This window comes from Ursus maritimus, unplaced genomic scaffold, assembly GCF_017311325.1.
Source record: "Ursus maritimus isolate PB19 unplaced genomic scaffold, ASM1731132v1 scaffold_28, whole genome shotgun sequence".
Lineage (NCBI taxonomy): Eukaryota > Metazoa > Chordata > Mammalia > Carnivora > Ursidae > Ursus > Ursus maritimus.
The window spans coordinates 10,449,423-10,470,001 of NW_024425341.1; the positions used below are offsets into that span (position 1 = coordinate 10,449,423).

Genomic DNA, 20,579 nt, shown 5'->3' on the forward strand with positions numbered 1-20,579 from the left:
TTACTGCAGTCTTCACCAGAGGTGAAGTCAAGGTCATGATGTGGTAGTCCGCAACCCCTGATAGTAGGGGAAATATATCATATATACATTCATCATGGCTGGCTAGCCATGTTCCGACTGGGGAGGCTGAGCACTCTGGGTGTGCCTCAGGATCTAGTGGTTTGCACTCGCGTCAGCCCTATTCTGGTTGGCTACACTCCAAGTTACATAAGCCATTGCATCATTACATATGCATTGTTAGCTAGTTATGCCATTCCTTATCAATACATTCCAGAACCTTCTGGAACTTTTCTAAACTTGTTTATGACTTTGGGGGATGGCAGGTATTTATAAACTCTTTTGAGAGAGGAAGGCATATGCGAATCTGTAATGGAGTGTATATATATGTATACGTATATATGATTTTAATTACTTTTGTAAAAAATGCTTATAAGGAAAAGAACGCTTTGGTGGGAAAGTTTATCTACCATTTTTTTTAAAGCCCAGCGAATAGGTTTTGATTTACTTCTGTCAAAATGTAGATTGTGGCATCTTTTAATCACACATAGCTAGTTAGTGACAAAGCTAGGATTCAGATCTTTGCAGTCTAAATGCAGAGTCCACGTTCTTAACTACTACGTTACATTGTCTCTCTGCCTGGAACTAATACTTCACACTGAAGTGACTAGTGCCAAGTATACAGACCACACCAGGAGAAAATCCAAGTTATCAGAGGGCAGACTCTAGATGTCTTGGGAACAGTATCCTGAGGACCCTGCTACATGAGAGGTATCTTATAAAGCAACTGAAAATGTTAATAAACTAATATATAGGGATCTTTAAGTTACTGTAATTTCCCCGCATTGTAATTAGTTGTTTAGCTGTTCTTTAAATTAACCTTCCTCAGATACAATACGGTTAGCATGATGGCAGCTGTTGTATTTTTTACCCATCTATGGTTTTTCAAGAAAATATTCTGCTCGGTTTTCAGATGGAAATTCAGCTAAAATTTCTCTCAGCTTTGTTCCACCTTCAGAGAGAGAAATCTGGCCCGTTGGCACAATGGGCGCTTCTGGCATGAGAATAACTTATCTTCTAAGGCCAAGGTGAGAAAATGACACTGCCTCAGCTAAGGTCTAGCCTGTGCTCATGAATTTTCAGAGAAGGCTTTGCTAAGAGCATGGAAGAATAAGTGGATTTAGTAGATCTGAGATACGATCTGTGAACTTGGATCTGGGGCAGACTAATGAGAAGTACACGGATGGAATAACCACGCCAAGTCTAACTGAACTATGGACACTGCAAGTTAATGACTGTGTAACTTACAAAGTGTGTTCAAATGATCCCTGTGGGGGAAAAACAAACATTACATCATAGCCCAGAAAGCAAGTGCCCTTTGAGTCGGTGGCTCTCTTTTGTGTCAACAGTGCGGCTCAAGAGAGTGCTGTGTGCTCACATTTTTATACCACATGGACATGATTTTTCTGAAAATATCTTTGAAAATGGCAAGATGTACACCATTATGATCCTCAACGAGTCTGGGAGATAGTTAGGGTCCGTATAAAACCTTGCATTTTCAGATAAGGAAACAATTAAACTTGATCTTTCTTTGCTTAAGATTCCTGCTACATGTAAAATGTTGAATACTTATTCCCAGTCACTATCTTTGTCACAGACGAAGTTGTAAGGAGATGGCATTGATAGTGGCTATGAGTGCCTATTAACACCTTATGTACGCCTCATAAAAGAATGAAACTAACACTCCAGAAGGACTTAGAAAACACCCAGTTCTTTTAATCCTCATGACAATGCTACAATAAAATGAGAACAGAGCTGAAGCATATTTACCAAGATTAACCAACTGGTAATCGTCAGAGATGTGATTCAAGCCCATTTGACTTCAAGCTTTGCTCTTTTCATTAGAGTACAGTGCATCCCTTATGGAATTGTGTTTAGCTGTAAAAGATTAGGTGATGATATCTGCCCTTTCCTGTTTAGAGCTCAGTTATTAGTCCATTAAACCTAAACCTTATAAATACTTAATGTTAAGTACATTTACTACTTTCCACTAGAGGGGAAAAAAGCAATTTCCAATTGATCGAATGCATTTTCAGACATAGTTTACCAATAGAATAGTTTCAGGCAATTTGGCCTTTTTATCTTTGTCCAGCAGAAATTTTCTTATTTATTTGTACTGATAAACAGATACAGTAGATGCATTTGAATTAGGGTAAACATGACTACTTCTCATGATCTATGAGTAATTGGCCATTAGGGGACCAGGTGGGTTATTCCTTATGCCTCCCACTCAGGGAGAAGGCCATAGTCAAGGGGGCACAAGGTGAGTTAGGGGCATCTAATGTATTATGTTTTTAAACCCCACTTCTCAATGCTATCCTGCGCTGTGCATTAAGATTCAAAACCAGGAGAATGTGTATGTGACAGATTTTAGTTGTACTGATGGAGTTTTCCTATCCAGCCATGTATTTGTAAACAATGGCACAAATTTATGAAACAGATGAGTACTGCTCAGAGTTATAATCTGTAACCCCAGACGAGATGAAAACAAATGTCACTCATAATATTAATTATGTTCCTGACCTTCTTTTATGTAGATGGTAGTCCTAAATAAACCTACCTATTTATTTAGGTGGGAATATTAACATCACAGTAATTACCTTTAACAAAGAACATATAAAAGAACGATTTACCACCTGGTGTAATATTCTGCAGAGACAAATTTCTACTTGACCCACGTAAACCTTGTTTTTTCTTAAGCCAGTCTTCATCTATGTCCCCATCTACTGGAGTAATGCTATTTGTCTAAGCTTCCACAATGCCTAGTTTACTATTAAATAGGAGGCAGGAAACAGAGACCGCACTGAGATTATCCCATGCACTGACACATCTCTTTTGATGGCAGGTCAAAAAAGTAGGTACAGGCAGAGGAAAGAGAGAAAAAGGAGTAGCTGAAGAATGGCATCTGAAGGTGAGTGTTGGATAGTAGTCAAGTTTTTTTTTTTTTTTTAAGATTTTATTTATTTATTCGATAGGATAGAGACAGCCAGCGAGAGAGGGAACACAAGCAGGGGGAGTGGGAGAGGAAGAAGCAGGCTCATAGCAGAGGAGCCTGATGTGTGGCTCGATCCCACAACGCCGGGATCACGACCTGAGCCGAAGGCAGACGCTCAACCGCTGTGCCACCCAGGCGCCCCATTAGTCAAGTTTTTATCTTAGTTTGGAAGGGAGGGAGATGAGAGGTTCAGCCGAAAAGAATTCAAAACAAACATCTTCATAATTATTTGAGTCAAACCTGAGGTGAGAAATAAAAGTATAGAGATAACAGAATAGAAAAAAAGATCATAATTTGAATAGTTAACAATTATTGAACTATTCAGTTTTGCAGAGGAGAACGTGAGACACAGAACGGTTAAACAGCTTGCCCAAATTTACAGTTAGTAAATTACAGAGCTTGAATGCCAATCCTGGCAATCTGAACCACTATTTTTAAGTGGGAGTATTAACAAAGTGGATAGAGCGAGAAAGCTTACAAGAAGGGACATAGAGACCAAGGAAATAACGGGGCGGAGGAGGCCAGACTCCATTTTAAAAAATTACCAATTGGCTAAATATAGTTATGCTTTATTAACGGTCAGAACGCTTTGTATACGTTAGTTCATTTAATTCTGCTAACAATTCTGGGAGGACTCTCAGTTCCATTTCTCAGACGAGGCCACTTGAGACATAATAAACGACACATTCCCTTCTTGCATTGAGTTACACCTCAGGAGCACGCTCTAGAGTAAGACACAAAAGACTGAAGGTGACTTGGCAACAGAACGGAACAGGGCAAGGTAAGCAAGCTGAAACCGAGAATGGAGGAAAAGTGCCCCATTTAGGGAGTGGTCAGTTCCAACTTTCAAATCTCCGCAGCCGGCCCGCCAAGGCGTCACAAAGCCCGCCCCGCAGTCACGAAGCCACGCCCCCGTCTGTGGAAGTCCTCGGAGCTCCCAATACTTCCCTCCTCTTCTTTGGCCCCTCCCACTCCGCCTAGCATCATTTCCTGTGCGCTGGATGCTAATTGGCCTAGCGGTCGGAAGTGAGGGCGGGCGGTGGGGCCGTTGCCGCAGTGACAGTGCTGGGGGAGTCCGAAGATGGCGGCGTCGCGTCGCTCTCAGCATCATCACCACCATCATCAACAACAGCTCCAGCCCGCCCCAGGGGCTTCGGCGCCGCCGCCACCACCTCCCCCCCCACTCAGCCCCGGCCTGGCGCCGGGGACCACCCCAGCCTCCCCAACGGCGGGTGGCCTGGCCCCCTTCGCCTCTCCGCGGCACGGCCTAGCGCTGCCGGAGGGGGATGGCAGTCGGGATCCGCCCGACAGGCCTCGATCCCCGGACCCGGTTGACAGTACCAGCTGTTGCAGTACCACCAGCACAATCTGTACCGTCGCCGCCGCTCCCGTGGCCCCGGCGGTTTCCGCTTCATCTGCCGTCGGGGTAGCTCCCAACCCAGCCGGCGGTGGCAGTAACAATTCACCGTCGTCCTCTTCTTCCCCGACTTCTTCCTCATCTTCCTCTCCATCCTCCCCTGGATCGAGCTTGGCTGAGAGCCCCGAGGCGGCAGGAGTTAGCAACACAGCAACATTGGGGCCTGGGGCAGCGGGACCTGGGCCAGGGGTCCCAGCAGTGAGCGGGGCCCTACGGGAACTGTTGGAGGCCTGTCGCAATGGGGACGTGTCCCGGGTAAAGAGGCTGGTGGACGCGGCAAACGTGAATGCTAAGGACATGGCCGGCCGGAAGTCTTCTCCCCTGCACTTCGCTGCAGGTCAGAGACTTTTGTTTATTAAGGGGTTTGGTCTTGGGGACGGGGGTCCGGGTAGGGATAGAAAACAAGTTATGATGGAATAGAATGGGGGCGTGGTTATGGTTCTTCAACACCTCACCGGAAGACTAGAGGTTTCTTTCTTTAGGTGCTTGGATGACGGGGGCGTGGTAGGGGAATGTGTGAATCCATTCTTTTTTAGTGTTTGCATAGTGTTACTTGCACTCATTTCCAGACTCCCTTAGTGGTAGTCTCCGGATATGGGTATACTTTAACTTTTTCAGTTACGAGTGTGAAGGAATAAAGTTAGATTTGGGCAGTCTTAAGAGTTTTGCCTTTTGTTTGCTAGTTTATTTCGTTTTTACAACAAGGCTATATCCCATGAGAATAGTCTAGACCAAAAGAAGTTTAACTCAACAAGTGTTTAAGGATCTATCGTAGTCTTACTAAGCCAATGAAAGACATAAATGAAATTTGTGAAACTTTCCCCCTTTCTCAAGGAGCCTACACCTAACTGGGTAGATTAAAATATGCCTATATGAAACAACAGGAGAAGAATATTTGGATGCATTATGTGATGGTAGAAGAAATAAACGCTTTGAAGTCCTGGACACTTCTGTTTGTTACTTGTCTGACAGTTTACCTTATCTCGATTGCCTTGGTTTTCTCAGGGCGAAAATGATATATTAAGTTTGTGTGAGGACTTAGAAGCATCTGGCACGTTGGTTCTCCCAAAAAACATGCTAGTTCCTAAATCGTGGACCACACACTTTTTGTCTTTTTTTTTTTTTTTTGACCCAGCAGTTGGTCATTGTCTTTTAAAAACACATAATTTATTTTTATAAAGTATAGAGAAGTATTTAAAAAAGGACTATAATGTCACTGCCCAGATACCTACTATTATATTCTAAAAAATAAAGGTAATAAGGTTATATACATTACAAACATTACATGAAAAATGTATGTTTTATATATGCATGATAAAAATCATATAGAATAGAATTAAAAAATGAAAAAGCACCACACACACCCACAAACACCAAAGATAACACATTGAAAATACCTTCTGTTAAGTTTGTTGCTGTGGTGTTAATACATGTCACTCTTAATTTGTTCTATTTATGGTAAAAGGTACGTTAAGAACTTACTATATGTATAATTTGTTTTTACCCCAACTTGAGAGATATTATTACCGTCATTTTACAGATGACAGAAACAAAGCACATATTGTTTAAATAAGTCCAAATTCACCCGGAAAGTCGTGGAACCTGGATTTGAACTCAGTTTGATTTTAGAGCTTGTGAAATCAAGCTTAAACTATTAAAACCTGTACCTGGATTAAGGTCCTTTTCATTTTGTGAGTAATTGTGGTGGAGAGTTTCTACTTCTGCAGTGTTTTCGCAGAAGAGGTAACTGGGGGCATGAACTCCCAAGAGTAGCATTCACACATTTTTATTGTAGCCTATACTTAGGAATTTATTTTACATTGTCTCATACACACAGAAACTGAATCACAAGTTTCAGGAAATAATACTTTCCCTTATCACGTGTGTTGTCTTATATTTTATACCCTATTCCATTCATTTCTTTACAACTGCTGTTTGTGGTTCATTAATGGGTCAGGAGCCGCAATATGAGAAACACAGGAAGTCAATATTAGATTACTGGATCCATTCTTGATGTATAGATACTTACTAGAGAGTATAGATACTATTAGGAATTTAGTGAATTGAATCATAAACAGGCTTCCATATAACTAGGTATTTGCTCAAGGGTGTTGCTTATTTTAGATGAAGTAGCATTTCTTTTTCTTTAGGTCACATTAAAGGTCTAAGTCTGATACAGTGAATCAACTGAGGTTTTCTTTTGCATACTTTGTTCCAAATTGGACTGTTTTAGCATATGTCACAAATCTTGTCTCACCATACCACATTATGAAAAAATCATTAACAGATGATAGTTATATTTATTTCTATGATAATGTACTTACTTAGGTTTAGTCACACATAAAATAGTGCTTGTCTCCCAAATCAACTTTTTCCTGTTTGCCACAATAGTTACTTTTTATTCTGTTTTAGAGTCTTATGTGTGCAGAAATAAGTTACCAGACAGACAGTAAAACACAGTCCTGTAATAATGTTGTAATGATGAGAACCTGACTTTGACCTGCTTTTTTAAGAAATAAATTTTTTAGTTGAGTTGTGGAAATCATAAAAACAGTAAAACTGTACATGGTATAAAAACGTAACACTCTGTAGTCATTTTATCATACTTTCATGTTTGTGTGCATAGCACAACAAATTGGTTAAAACTGGTCTTCTCTGTGTGTAGGACGAGTAGTTCACAGTAATTCTCAGTTGACTCTTAGTTGGTTAGAATGTGTGTAATGGGATTGTCATGGAAAAGCTGTTTTAAAAAAGGAAACTGGAACAATCCCTTGGATGGGAAAGTTTAGAAATTATAATTCATTTGTTCCACAAATGTTCTGTCACTTGTCATAGGTCACGTGTTATATACTGACACAATTTTGATGTGGCAGATAGTCTTTGCCCTTATGGAGCTTACAGTCCAATAAGGAAGACTAAACAAGAATGGCAGTAATGACAGAACCCCACAAAGTTAGTAACCCAGAGTTATTGTAATATGCCGTTGTGGAGGAGGCAAAAGGGATTCTTGTCCTGGTTTTGAGCATTTAAGGAAGTCTTTCTAGGTAGATAGGGATTTGAAGGATGAGCCCAATTTACCCAAAGATTGGAGAGAAAGAATGTTAATGCCTTAATTTCCATTTAGAAATGAGTTTATAGTTCCAGATAATAAATGAAACCATTTTAAAGATCTCAGAATTGGTGTGAAGTCATATTTAAATCCTTATGACTTTTAAAAATATTACAATTCTTCCCAGCAGCAGAATTAAGAATTCTTTCTATCCCATTTTGGATTTGTTTCAAATATGGCTTGGAGATAATAGTGGAATCATTCTATCCAGAATTAGAAACATAATCTCCAGTTTCCATTGTTGATACAGATTCTCAAACCACTATTTCTAATGCCTTCTTAAGATGGCCATATCAAAAGGAACCAGTCTTTTATTGTTGACTAGAGTTTATATAAGACTTTCTCTTCTACAGATAAGATCCTTGACCCTGGTTTTCTATTGTTCAAAGGACAGCAGTCAAAGCTTTATAAATAGAATCAATTTAGAGTGGTCTTATCTTTTAAGTTTAGTTCCTAGTATAGTGACATATTTTTGTCACAAGGACCAGTATGAGATGTACTCATGAGATCTCTTTTTAAAGAAAAGTTTAGATGTGGTCTTAAAAAAAGGCTTTAACAAAGCATTGCATTTCAAGATTTCAGGGTACTTACTTTAAATTGATGAAATTTTGAAATAGGCTTCCTCAGTAGTTAACATAAGATTAGGATATGTAAAATGAGGCACTTGGTATCAAAACCAGCAAAATATGTATGACAGTTTTATGCTTTCTTTTGACTTGGATGGTATCTACAACAACACACATTTAACCATGTTAAATGTTGCCTAAGTCATTCCTGACTCTTCTGATTTTTCAGCATGACCATGTTTGTCTTTTTTTTTTTTCTTCACTGCTGTACAAATGAATTTCCTACACCTGAAAAAAGGACTCAAACAGTACTGTGTCCTGTAAACCCATCGGTGGCTAAGAAAGCAGTCAGAGTATTTCAGTCCTGGAGTGGGAATCTTTTTGTACTAAACATTGTCTGGCGAGCTCCTTGATTATTATACTTTCAAGCAAATGCCCTGCCTCAGGGTTTAAGAAGGCTCTAATTTGGTAAAAGGAGCTAGCTTGTAAATGTCTTCCCAGTTTCTCTTTTTTTAGTCTTTTCTTAAAACCTTGTGCTTTGTTTAAGGTACCCTTTAAAACTTTACATAGAACTTTCAGTTAGAAAGGTGTGCTAAGTTTCTCTTACACTTTAATGATACCACTCTTCGGAGGCAAATGATTTAAAGACCAAAATAGCTATTTATAAGATGTTATGTAAAAGTTGATAACAAGCAAACTGGTCAACATAGAAGACTGTTTGCATAAATTAAAATACTGTGTAATTTCTATTACGTATCAATCTGCTTATGTATTCCTCCATCCATCAGTCTTTTTTTTTTTTTTGAGCATGTCAGTGCTCAGATTGCAAGCATCTGCAGCTTCCCCTAACAACGCCAGAATATGCATGTTATTATCTAGAGTTCAGTGTTTGTTTACAGATTTGTCTTTTAGTGTAAAATCTGTACAAATCTTATTTGTACATTCACTGAGTTTTGACAAATGTGAGCACCTATGCAACTCAAACGTTTCTAGAAAGTCATCATAACCTCAGAGTGTTTCCTTATGCCTGTTTCCTAAGTCCCTGTCCCAGATACAAACATTGTTCTGACTTTTCCACTCTAGATTACGAGTTTCCTGTTTTAGAAATTCATATAGGGGCATCTGGGTGGCACAGCTGTTAAGCGTCTGCCTTCGGCTCAGGGCGTGATCCCGGCGTTCTGGGATCGAGCCCCACATCAGGCTCCTCCGCTATGAGCCTGCTTCTTCCTCTCCCACTCCCCCTGCTTGTGTTCCCTCTCTCGCTGGCTGTCTCTATCTCTGTCGAATAAATAAATAAAATCTTTAAAAAAAAAAAAAGAAATTCATATGAAGTGGAATTATATAATATTTACTCTTTTTCTGTAAGATTTATTTTGCTCAGTTCATGGTTTTGATGTTGTTACGTGTGTCAGTAGCTCCTGTTCGCTGCTGGGTGGTATATCGTCATGTACATGTGCTACAGTTGGTTTATCCCTTCTCCTATTGAACTTCTAGGCTAGTTCAGTTTTGGGCTATTATGAATAAAGCTGCTGTGAACATTCTTGAAAAAAAATTTTTTGTGTGGACATAGATTTTCTTTCTCTTGTGCAAATACCTAGTATTGAAATTGCTGGGGCTTAGGGTAGGTAAATATTCAGTTTTGTAAGAAATGTCCAGACCTTTTCCCAAAGTAGATGTGCCGTTTTACATTCCCATTAACAATATATGAGAGTTCTACTCACCATTTCATGTTCTCAGATAAGTTTGAGTTTTAACCATTCTAGTGGGAATGTGTAGTAACTCATGGTGATTTTATTTTGCATTTCCCTGAAGTCTAATGTTGAAGACTTTTTCATGTGTTTAGTTGCCATTTATATATCTTTTATGAAGTTTTGTCTTTTTTTAAATTGGATAAAGTTTACTTTTATTGGGTTTATCTTTTTATTGTTGAGTTTTAGGAGTACTTTATATATTCTGCATATTAGTCCTTTGGTAGCTACACATTATGCATGTTGTGCTGATCCATTATTAATAGGGTCTTTGAACAGAAGTTTTAAATTTAAATTTATTTTATTAAATTTATGTCATTTATATATTGATTTTATAGTTATTGTTTCCTGTGACCTATGACCTGGGTAAGAACTTTCACCTGTTCCCAAGTAACAAAGATATGTTTTTTACTAAAAGCTTTATGGTTTTAGCATTTACATTTAGCTTTGTGATCAATCTTATGTTTATTGTTATCTGTGAGCTTGAGTTGAGGGTTTTTTTTCCCCTTCTGTGTGGTTATCCATTTTTTTTTTAGAACCATTTCTTGAAGAGCTTTCTTTTCTCTGTTGAATTGCTTTTTCTCCATTGTCAGAAATCAGATATTTGTATAAGTGGGGGTCTATATCAGACTTTTCATTCTGTGTTATTGATCTGTTTGTCTGTTTTTATATCAGAATTACGTTGCCTGGGTAACTGTAGCTTTGTAGTTAGTTTTGAAGTTGATAATGTGAATGTTCCAACTTGGTTTAGCATTTTCAGGATGCTTTGGATTTTCTAGGTCTGTTGAATTTTCATTGAAATTTTAGAAGCAGATTGTCAGTTTTTACAACATGGCATGCTGAGCTGATAATTGGGATTATGTTAAATGTATAGCTCAACTTGGGAAAAATTGACATCTTAACAATGTTGACATCTTAACAGTCTTCCAATCCATGAACATTATTTAGGCCTTTATTTTCTCTCAGCTATTTTCATAAATTCTAGTGTGGGAGTCTTCCACGAGATTTTTTTTGTACCAATTTTTTTTAATGTATTGGGTTTTGAAAATTTTTTTTATTTTTCAGTTGTTTGCTAATATGAACAATTTCTATATTAACCATGTATTCTGTGACCTAGAAAATTATTATTTCCTGTAGTTCTTTGTAGATTCCTTAGGATTTTATTAAAGAATCATATCTCCAAATAGAGGTAGTAATGACTTATATTTGTTCTTCTTGATAATGTTGAATAAAAGTGATGAGGGTAGACATCTTTGTCTTGTTCCAGTTCTTAGGGGGTAGATGTTCAATATTTCACCATCAAGTATTTGTTTTTGAAACTTAAGTTTGAAAACTTAAGTTTTTCATGGCTGTCCTTTATCAGATAGAGGAAGGTCTCTTTTATTTCTGGTTTGTTGAGTGGGTTTATCATGAAAAGGTGTTGAATTTTATCAAATGCCTTTTCTGCATATATCGAGATAACCATATGGCTTTCTCCTTTAATCTTTTAATATATTACATTATGTTGATTTATGAAATTTAAGTCAACTTTGCATTCTTGGGATAGACACTATTTGGTCATGATGTATATTATCCTTTTTATATATTCCTAGAATTTATTTGCTAATGTTCTGTTAAAGACTTTTGCTTAGATCTAAGCTTGTGAAAAATATTGGTCTGTTATTTTCTTTCCTTCTTTTTTTTTTTTGTAATGTCTTTGTCAGGTTTTGGCGTTAGGGTTATGCTGCCTTAATAGAGTGTATTTGGAAGTGTTTCTCTATATTCTGAATGAGTTTTTGGAGAATTGCCATCATTCTCCTTAAATATTTGATAGAATCCCCCAGTGAAACTAACTGAACTGTAGTTTTCTTTGTGGGAAGATTTTTGAACTGAACTTAATTTCTTTAATAGGTAGATGGTTAAGAAATTGTCTCAGTTATTATCCCTCAATTTTGGTGAGTTATATTTTTCAAGGAATTTGTTTATTTTATGTAAGTTGTTAAATTTGTTTGTATAAGTGTGTTTATAACATTCTGCTTTATTATTGTTTTATTGTCTCTAAGAGCTAATGAGATAAACTCCTTTATTATTTTTCATACTGATAATTTATATTTTCTTTGATTAGACTAGCCAGGGTGTTTATCAGTTCTGTTGATCTTTTCAGAGTATCAACTTTCAGCTTTGTTAACTTTGTCCATTGTTTGTTCTCTTAATTATTTCCTTCTTTGTACTTATTTTGAGTTTACTGTATTAGTTACTTATTGCTGTTTATGAAACTACCCAAAACTTAAGAGCTTAAAGTAACAAACATTTATTATTTCATAGTTGCTTTGGGTCAAGATTCCAGGTATGGGTCAGGAATCTGGGCATAACTTAGTGATGTCTTCTGGCTCAAGGTCTCTCGTTTGACTGCAGTCAAAATGTGGGCTGGGGCTATGGTCTTATCTGAAGGCTTGACTGAAGGCAGAATCTGCTTCCAAACTGTTCATGTGTTTGTTAGCAAGATTTAGTTTCTTGCAGGTTGTTGGACTGAGGTCTTCCTCAGTTCCATAGAGCAGCTCACAACATGACATTTGACTTCTTTCAGAGCCAATAAGTGAGAGAACAAAAGAGGACAAGCAAGATGGATGCTAGGGTCTTTTTCAAATGTAATATTGCAAGTACTGTCTCATCAACCTTTGTAGTATTCTGTTAGCTAGGAGGAAATCAGTAGGACCAGCCTGTATTGAAAGGGAGGAAATTACACAAGGGCATATACAATGGGAGATGGGAATCATTGGGAGCTGTCCTAGTAACTGTCTTGCACATTTACTTTGTTTTTCTCTTATAAATTTCATTTAGTTTTAGTTCTACAAGTATATGTGTGATGGATAGTCCCCAAAGATGACTACCATATACTCCTCCTCTTCATATATATGTATACTGTATCACTTACGAAAAGGTAGAGCCTTTTTCCTTCCCCTGTATTTGAGTTGGTTTTGTGATTTGCTAGGATGAATGGAATGTGGCAGAAGTTTTGCTGTGTTAACACCTGAGCCTTCAGAGAGCTTAAGTTTTCACTTTCATGCATTGGGAACTTTCTTGGAACCCAGCCACCATGCTTTGAAAAGGACCATGGAAAAGAGAAGTAAGGCTCGTGGCTTTCAGCCAGTACCCACTGCCAGCTGAGTAAGTGAACCACCTTGGGTATTCCCGCCTCATCAAGCCTCCAGTTGACTGAGCTTAGTTAGCTCATAGTATCATCAGAATAATAAGTAGTAGTTGTTATTTTAAGCCATGGATTTTGGAATAGTTTGTTATGTAGCAGTAGCTACCTGAAATCACTACTTATAACTACATTTCTGCTGCAAATGCTCACTGCTAGTCGTAATATTGATATCTTTAGTTATTTTGATGGTCTGTCACTTGTTTTCTAGAGTTTACTCAGGAAGGTGTCCTGGAAACAGCATTGCCTGAAATTTTTTTAATGGCAATAAAAGTCGTTGCCTTTTTCTTAGAAGTCAGTTTGACTGTATATAAAATCTTTGGTTCTCATTTTCTTTCCTGAGTATTTAAAAAATTCCTATTTTCTTCTGGTAAAAACCATTAATGTGAAAAGTCTGATGGTAATCTGATTTTCTTTCCTTGGTCTNCTAGATGTCCAAAGGATTTTTTCCTCTTGCATAACGTCAACATATTCTAACAGAGTTTCTCTTACTCTTAGTTTCTCTAAATTGATTTTCTCAGATATATGTTGTGCTTTTTCTTTACATTGTTTCAGATCTTGTACTTTAGAAAAGTTTTCTTCAATTTTAGTTTTTAGTATTTTTTCCCCTTTTATGTATATTAGAACTTTGCCTTTCTCTAAATTTGCCACTTGCTGTGTGTGTGTATGTGGTAAAATAATACATAATATAAAATTAACCATTTTAACCATTTTTAAGTGTTAGTTCATTGTCATTAGATACATTCATGGTGTTGTACAGCTGTCACCACTGTCCATTTCCAGAACTTTTTCATCATCTCAAATACAAACTCTGTATCCATTTAAACACTAACTGCTCATTCCCACCTTACCCCAAGCCCAGGTAACTGTTGCATACTATTGAATCCTTTTTTAAGGGGGCGTCTGGGTGGCACAGCGGTTAAGCGTCTGCCTTCGGCTCAGGGCGTGATCCCGGCGTTCTGGGATCGAGCCCCACATCAGGCTCCTCTGCTATGAGCCTGCTTCTTCCTCTCCCACTCCCCCTGCTTGTGTTCCCTCTCTCACTGGCTGTCTCTATCTCTGTCGAATAAATAAATAAAATCTTTAAAAAAATAAAAAATAAAAAATAAAAATATATCCTTCTTTTTTTTTTTTTTTTTTTTTTGCTTTTAAAAAATGTTCTCTTTTTACCTTCCATTTCTCTTAAGGCAAGAGTTGGGAAACTTATTCTGTAAGTGGCTGGATGGTAAATATTTTAGGCTTTGTGCCCTATATGGTCTCTGTTTCAATTGTTTCAACTACTCAGCTCTGCTTTTGTGCTACGAAAGTATCCGTAGACAATACATAAATGAGTGGGTGTGGTCTGCTCCAATAAATCATTATTTATAAAAGCAAGTGGTGGCCATATTTGGCGCTTGGGTTGCAGTTTGTGATCCCCATCACAAGGCATACACTGGGGTATTGTTCTCTGGAATTTTTTTCTCCCTTTTGTTTCCCTTCTTGCTTGGTTTTTACTTCTGAAATGATTTTTTAAAAAATTTTGAACTATTTTCTGAGTTCTGTCATCTTATCTTTAATTCAGATATATGCTACTTTTTCGTATCTTGCATCATTTTCATGTTGCCTTTTAGTCCGTATTGAAATAGTAGATAGTAAATTTGTGAGTGTTTTCTTCGGGCATGCGTTGTCTTTAGGGATGTTATTCTGCTCAAATTCTTATTAAAAACTTTGCATAGGATTTCACCTCAATTTTTTTTCCATTGCTCATTTTTATAGAAATTAATAAATAATATCAAGGATAAAAATGGAAGTCTGAGATGTTGAGGGTAACTCCCCTTTCTTCTCGTGTTGGACATGCAAGTCTGATCTAGGATAGATGAAGTCTCTCTATAAGGTTCATCTCTTAACAGTAGTAGTGTTTAAATTATGAAACCACCATTTTATATCTCAGCTTATATAGCCTCTGTACCACTTTCTAGGAGCATTAACCAGAGACATTCTGTTAAGGGCCTTTTTAAAAGAAGATGCTTTCCTCATAGTCTACTTACATAGATGTTTTTGACAAGAAGTTTTGTCTACTCTTCTTTCTGTTCTTTCGCCTGGGACATCCCCTTCCTTCCCAAGGAACTGTATAGATCACAGCTAGGTGTTCATTCTTTCCAGACCTGAAGTGATTCTTTGGCAGTTAAAAGGGGAAAGAAATGTATCTGGGAGGTAGAAGGCATATCATCAAGGCCCAAGTTGTGAGCATGCATATGTTTAAAAATGGGATCTCAAGCTTAGATCTCAGGAGAAGAAACAATCAAGGAATGTAACTGTTACTAAGAAAAATATATTTTATTGTAGTGCTAGGTTTTGGAAAGGAATAAACATCATCATGAGTCTTGTGATGAGTTGAGGGTAAAACACTAGACTAGCTTGTTCTTAAATGTCTTTAATAGCCTACTTTTGCTCCACAACAAAAACCTTTTGGGTGGTTCACTATAAAATATGCAGTAGATACAGTTGAATAGATCAGTGTCTCTTGATTCTTATTTTTCCCACATGTCAAGGTCCTTAAAGTTCCTTTGACTCTTGTTTATTCCTCTGATAGAAATGCTCAGGAAGGGATGTAGCCTTGATCATGGGATTTCCATTAAAGTTTAGGTCCTCAGGATAAATTTGAGGGTCATTTTCTAAAAATCAGTTTTTGAGTAATTGAGAAAAGGTAAGAGTTTTTGGTTTTGTGTGCTTGCTGGGTTTTCCTTTTAAGGCTTCATCAGATGTCCAAGATTGCTTTTCCCTACGGTGAATTGCTGGGTTCTTTGTCAAGTGGAAACTTGTTTTGCCTGTTTGTTCAGATATCTGTGTATAGAATTAAAACTGTGAGCTTAAGCCCCCCCCCCCCTTTGGAGCGTGTCAGCTCCCTATTCAATTTAAACTAGGGTACTTTCTAATGGTAGAAAAAGAGAAAAAGTGATGTAAAGTTTCTGCTCTCTTTTTTACCTTCTCAGTGTAACAAAAAGTACACTAATGGTTGGTGGTAGCTGTTTTGTTTGTTTGTTTGGACTTGCAACTTTATTCTTATATGGTAGATTTTTTTAAAAAGTGAAGAGGCATTTGGTAGTTGTAGATGATTTGTATTAAGTACAAACTGCATTTACTGATTGACCAAAAATTCTTAAAGCTGAAGTCCCTGCATCATCAATTATAGTTTAAAAATAACCTAAGTACCCAGTTATAATGCTTTTGAAAAGCTAGAGCATACCCAGTTAATGCCTGATGTCCAGTTAATGCCCAGTTATAATGCTTTTGAAAAGCTAGGGTATATATATGTATAACTAGACACCAAAAAGATTGGATGTCTTCATTCTGATATATTCACCAACCACGGAAACCATTTTGACATTCTCATCCATCTTGTTAATAAGATGTGCAGTTCGCCCTTTCCAAAAGCTCACATTGTTCTCATGTTGACTACCGACTCTTTTTTTTTTTTTAAGAAGAAATGACATGGGATTACAGTTAGTGAATAAATGAATACATTTTAGCTATTTTTTCCCCTAATGTCTTGAGAGGAGATGCCAAGCTATGCATTTCTTCTTTGTAGGAAAATACTCTCTTATTTGGAAAAAAACCCTTTGGACTAATATAAAAATTTGTAGCAAATTATCAAAAACTTTGTTGCCTCTCCTCCCCCAAAATATCCAAAAATTTAACAGTAGGAAAGTATAATTGTTACCCTACTGGAATTTTATGAAAGCAGATAATTTGAAGTATGTAATACGAGCAGTTCAATGTTTAATTCATTGAATCGCTCATAGCATGTGCTTTATAAATATTTGAGCAAGTGAACTTTGTAAGTTAATGCTTCTGATTTTTCATCATCTTTCTTAAATGTATCCCTGTATATTAGTCTAGTCCTTTGTCATCAAAGTGCTTTCACTGTTCTGTTGGCACATATATGAATGAACTTAGTTTTGATATTGTTACTAAATAATAGTATAAAAACTAATAGAAATAGTAACAATTGTCTGGGAGTAACTTTTGTGCTTTCCCCGTGTAATTTTATTTAATCCTTACAGCAGCAACCATACAAGGTAGATTTTGATTTTTTTTTATAGATGAAGAAACTGAGATTCAGAGAGTTATGTCTTGTCAAGATCACAAAGCTGTTAAATGATGGAGCCAGATTTAAACCCACATCTGGCTGTCCAAAAAATCATTTGGCTCATGCTAGCTCAACTAGAAAGTTGGTGGCAATGAGAAATAAAATCATTTGAGTCATTTTATAATTTGCCAGTTGTTATTGCTTTCTTAAATTTGTTTTCTGAGAATAAAAGTACTTGTATAAATTTTGGAAAGTACAGTAAAAAGTCCATTATCTCACTACCCCAAGGCAGCTCATATAGTCATTATGTCATATTTCTGTCCAGCTCTTTTCCTAAACATTTAAAGTGGAGCAAAACTGGGGCGCCTGGGTGGCTTGGTTGGTTGAGCGTCTGACTCTTGATCTCAACGATCTACACTGAGGTCTTGATCTCAGGATTGTGGGTTCAAGCCCCATGTTGGGCTCTATGATGAGTGTGGAGCCTACTTAAAAATAAAATTAAAAAGAGCAAAATTGCATATAGATGTTTTCTTAAATCATTGTGACTAGGATTTGATTGAGACCACGTTTTTGGGAAGTAGAGTATTGGAACATTTGCAGTTATCAGAATGTTGGACTGACCTTTTGGTCAGTTGCTATATAAACATTAAAAGTGTGATTGGAAGTAATCTTTGAAAAACCTCATAATTAAATGTAAGAAGAATATTTCAGCAATTCCTTTCCGTTAAAGACTGCTTAAAATTGTTAGAAAATCTTGAAGGTAAACTGCTCTATGTTTTGATACATAGAAGTAGTCAAGGAAAAAAAATACGTTTTGAGTAAAGCATGTGGGAATCACGATTTGAAAGTACTTAATGCCACTACACTGTACACTTAAAAATGGTTATGGCGGAGTTGTCCAGTTTTCCCAACACTCTTACACTTTTGGTGGGAATGCAAACTGGTGCTGCCACTCTGGAAAACAGTATGGAGTTTTACTGTTAAAAGTTAAAAATAGAACTACCCTATGATACAGCAATTGTACTAGTAGGTATTTACCAAAATATGCAAAAATATTGATTTGAAGTTTTTATAGCACCCCGATGTTTATAGCAGCATTATCAACAATAGCTAAATTATGGGAAGAGCCCAAATGTCCATCAACTGATGTGGATAAAGAAGATGTGGCATATATATAACGGGATATTACTCAGCTATCAAAAAGAATGAAATCTTGCCATTGGCAATAACATGGATGGAACTAGAGAATATTATGCTAAGCGAAATAAGTCAGTCAGAGAAAGACAAATATCATATGATTTCACTCATAATGTGGAATTTAAGAAAAAACAGATGAACATATTAAAAGAGGCAAACTAGGAAACAGAATCAACTATAGAGAACAAACTGAGGGTTACTGGAGGGGAGGGGAGTCAGCGATGGGCTAGATGGGTGATGGGCATTAAGGAGGGCACTTGTTGCGGTTGGCACCGCGCTCCTGCACCTCTTCCACGCGGCCGTGCAGCGGAAATGCCCTGGTGCTCAGGAACCCCTCCAGATCCTGTATGTCTGCAGCGTCTCTCCTTTCTCGGAGCTGGAGCAGTTCCTACAGGACACCATCAAGAGGTACAACCTGCAGGTCCTGGAGGCCGAGGGCGACATGAAGCAGGCCCTGAGCGAGCTGCAGACGCGGCACCCCCAGCTGGAGGCTGTCCTGATGGGCACCCGCCGCACGGACCCCTACTCCCGCAGCCTCTGCCCTTTCAGCCCCACTGACCCTGGCTGGCCCACCTTCATGCGCGTCAGGCCGCTGCTGGACTGGACCTACAGGGACATCTGCGACTTCCTGCGTCAGCTGTTTGTCCCGTACTGTATCCTGTACGACCGAGGCTACACCTCACTGGGGGGCCGGGAGAACACGGTGCAGAGCCCGGCCCTGAAGTACCTGACCCCGGGAGGACAGCCCACCTATCACCCAGCCTACCTACTGGAGAACGAGGACGAGGAGCGGAACTGTACGTGACCTCTTAGGCCTGCCCCCTGCAGGAGCCGGGAAGGAGGCTGTCCTGGGGGTCGCGGGTCAATAAACTGTACCTCTCGTGGAAAAAAAAAAAAAGAAGCAGTAGGTGTTGTATGTAAGTGATGAATTATTAAATTCTACAACCTGAAACTAATATTACATTGTATATTAACTAACTGAGATCTAAAAACTTGAAAAAAAAATAATGTTGCAACCAATGGGGGTAAAAAAAAAAGGTTAAGGTGGTAAATCTTGTGTTATAGGTATTTTACTACAATTAGACTTTTTTTTTTAACACAATTAAACACTTTTAAATGGAGGTATCTATCATAGTGGCATTTTGGTCTTTCTCTTGTCCTAGAGAACACTCATTTCTTAGTATTACCAACATGAAATATGGAAAATAGCATATTCAGTAGAGTGAATCAGTGATATATTGAGGATACCCTTTATATCTATTAATTCACGTTTCTGAGAATGACTGCAGTCCTTTCCTGGGAGTGTGAGACTCACTATGAGTGAAATGTGTATGGAAATTTAAAAGAACTTCATGCAACTTGCTTAGTTAACAGCCAGTAGGACAATTCCATAGTGTTTTTCCCCCTTTGGTCTATTTCTCAGGAATCTGGCATGAGCTGTAAGGTTTTATAGTAGTAGTTCAGTAACAGCTCAATAAATATAAGTGCTATAAAGGAGCAGGGTCGGAAGAATGGCATTATTTTCTGCCCTTTAGGAAGTTTATAATCAAAATGCAGAGGTTCCCAAACTTTGTGATCTCAGGACTCTTTTACACTCTCGAAAAGAGTTAAAAGAGCTTTTGTTTATATGGATTATGTCTATGGAGATTTATCATAGTAGGAATTAAAACTGAGCAATTAAAAAAAATAATAATAAACTCTCTTATATGTCAGAGTACATCACACTGTTAATGAAAAGGAACTATTTTCCAAAACATAGATTAATAGGAGAGGCATTATTTTACACTTTGCAAGTCACTGTAATGTCTGACAATAGAAGACAGGTGAAGTCTCATCTGCTTCTGCATGCCATTTGTTGTGTTGAAGTATATGAAGAAAGTCCTGCTTTAAACAGATACGTAGTTTGAAAAGAAAGGACTATTTTAATAACATTTTCAGATAATCATAGATTTTTTTTCTTTGTTACTACACCCAAATTTGATAAATAATAGTTTCCTGAAGGTTATTTGCAACCTGGACTCTGAAGCCGTATCAATGAGTTTTTCATACTCTGTTATGTTAAAAATCCATTGGTCTATTTTTTTACAGATGGCTCTTATACCTCTATACATGTTTTGGTCATTTGGAAAATAATAGTTCACTGAGGTACGCAGATCTTCTAAATGCTGACACATTTTACTGTATAATAAATTGTAAAGCATATTTGTTACTACTACCACCAGTCTTACAGAAAAGCA

The 20,579-nt window shown here is 37.7% G+C and overlaps 1 protein-coding gene across 2 annotated transcripts in view; it reads left to right on the forward strand.

The window, feature by feature from the left end:
• Nucleotides 1–3,121: 3,121 nt before the first annotated feature.
• Nucleotides 3,122–20,579, forward strand: part of TNKS (tankyrase) — a 210,998-nt gene continuing 193,540 nt past the window's right edge. Inside the window, exon 1 of one of the 2 annotated variants that reach the window (XM_040643270.1) lies at nt 3,122–4,806. In XM_040643270.1, coding sequence (XP_040499204.1) covers nt 4,134–4,806 — 673 coding nt within the window. In that variant the 5' untranslated portion in view covers nt 3,122–4,133. The remainder of the gene's footprint in view (nt 4,807–20,579) is intronic. The other variant, XM_040643271.1, reaches the window with a different exon arrangement.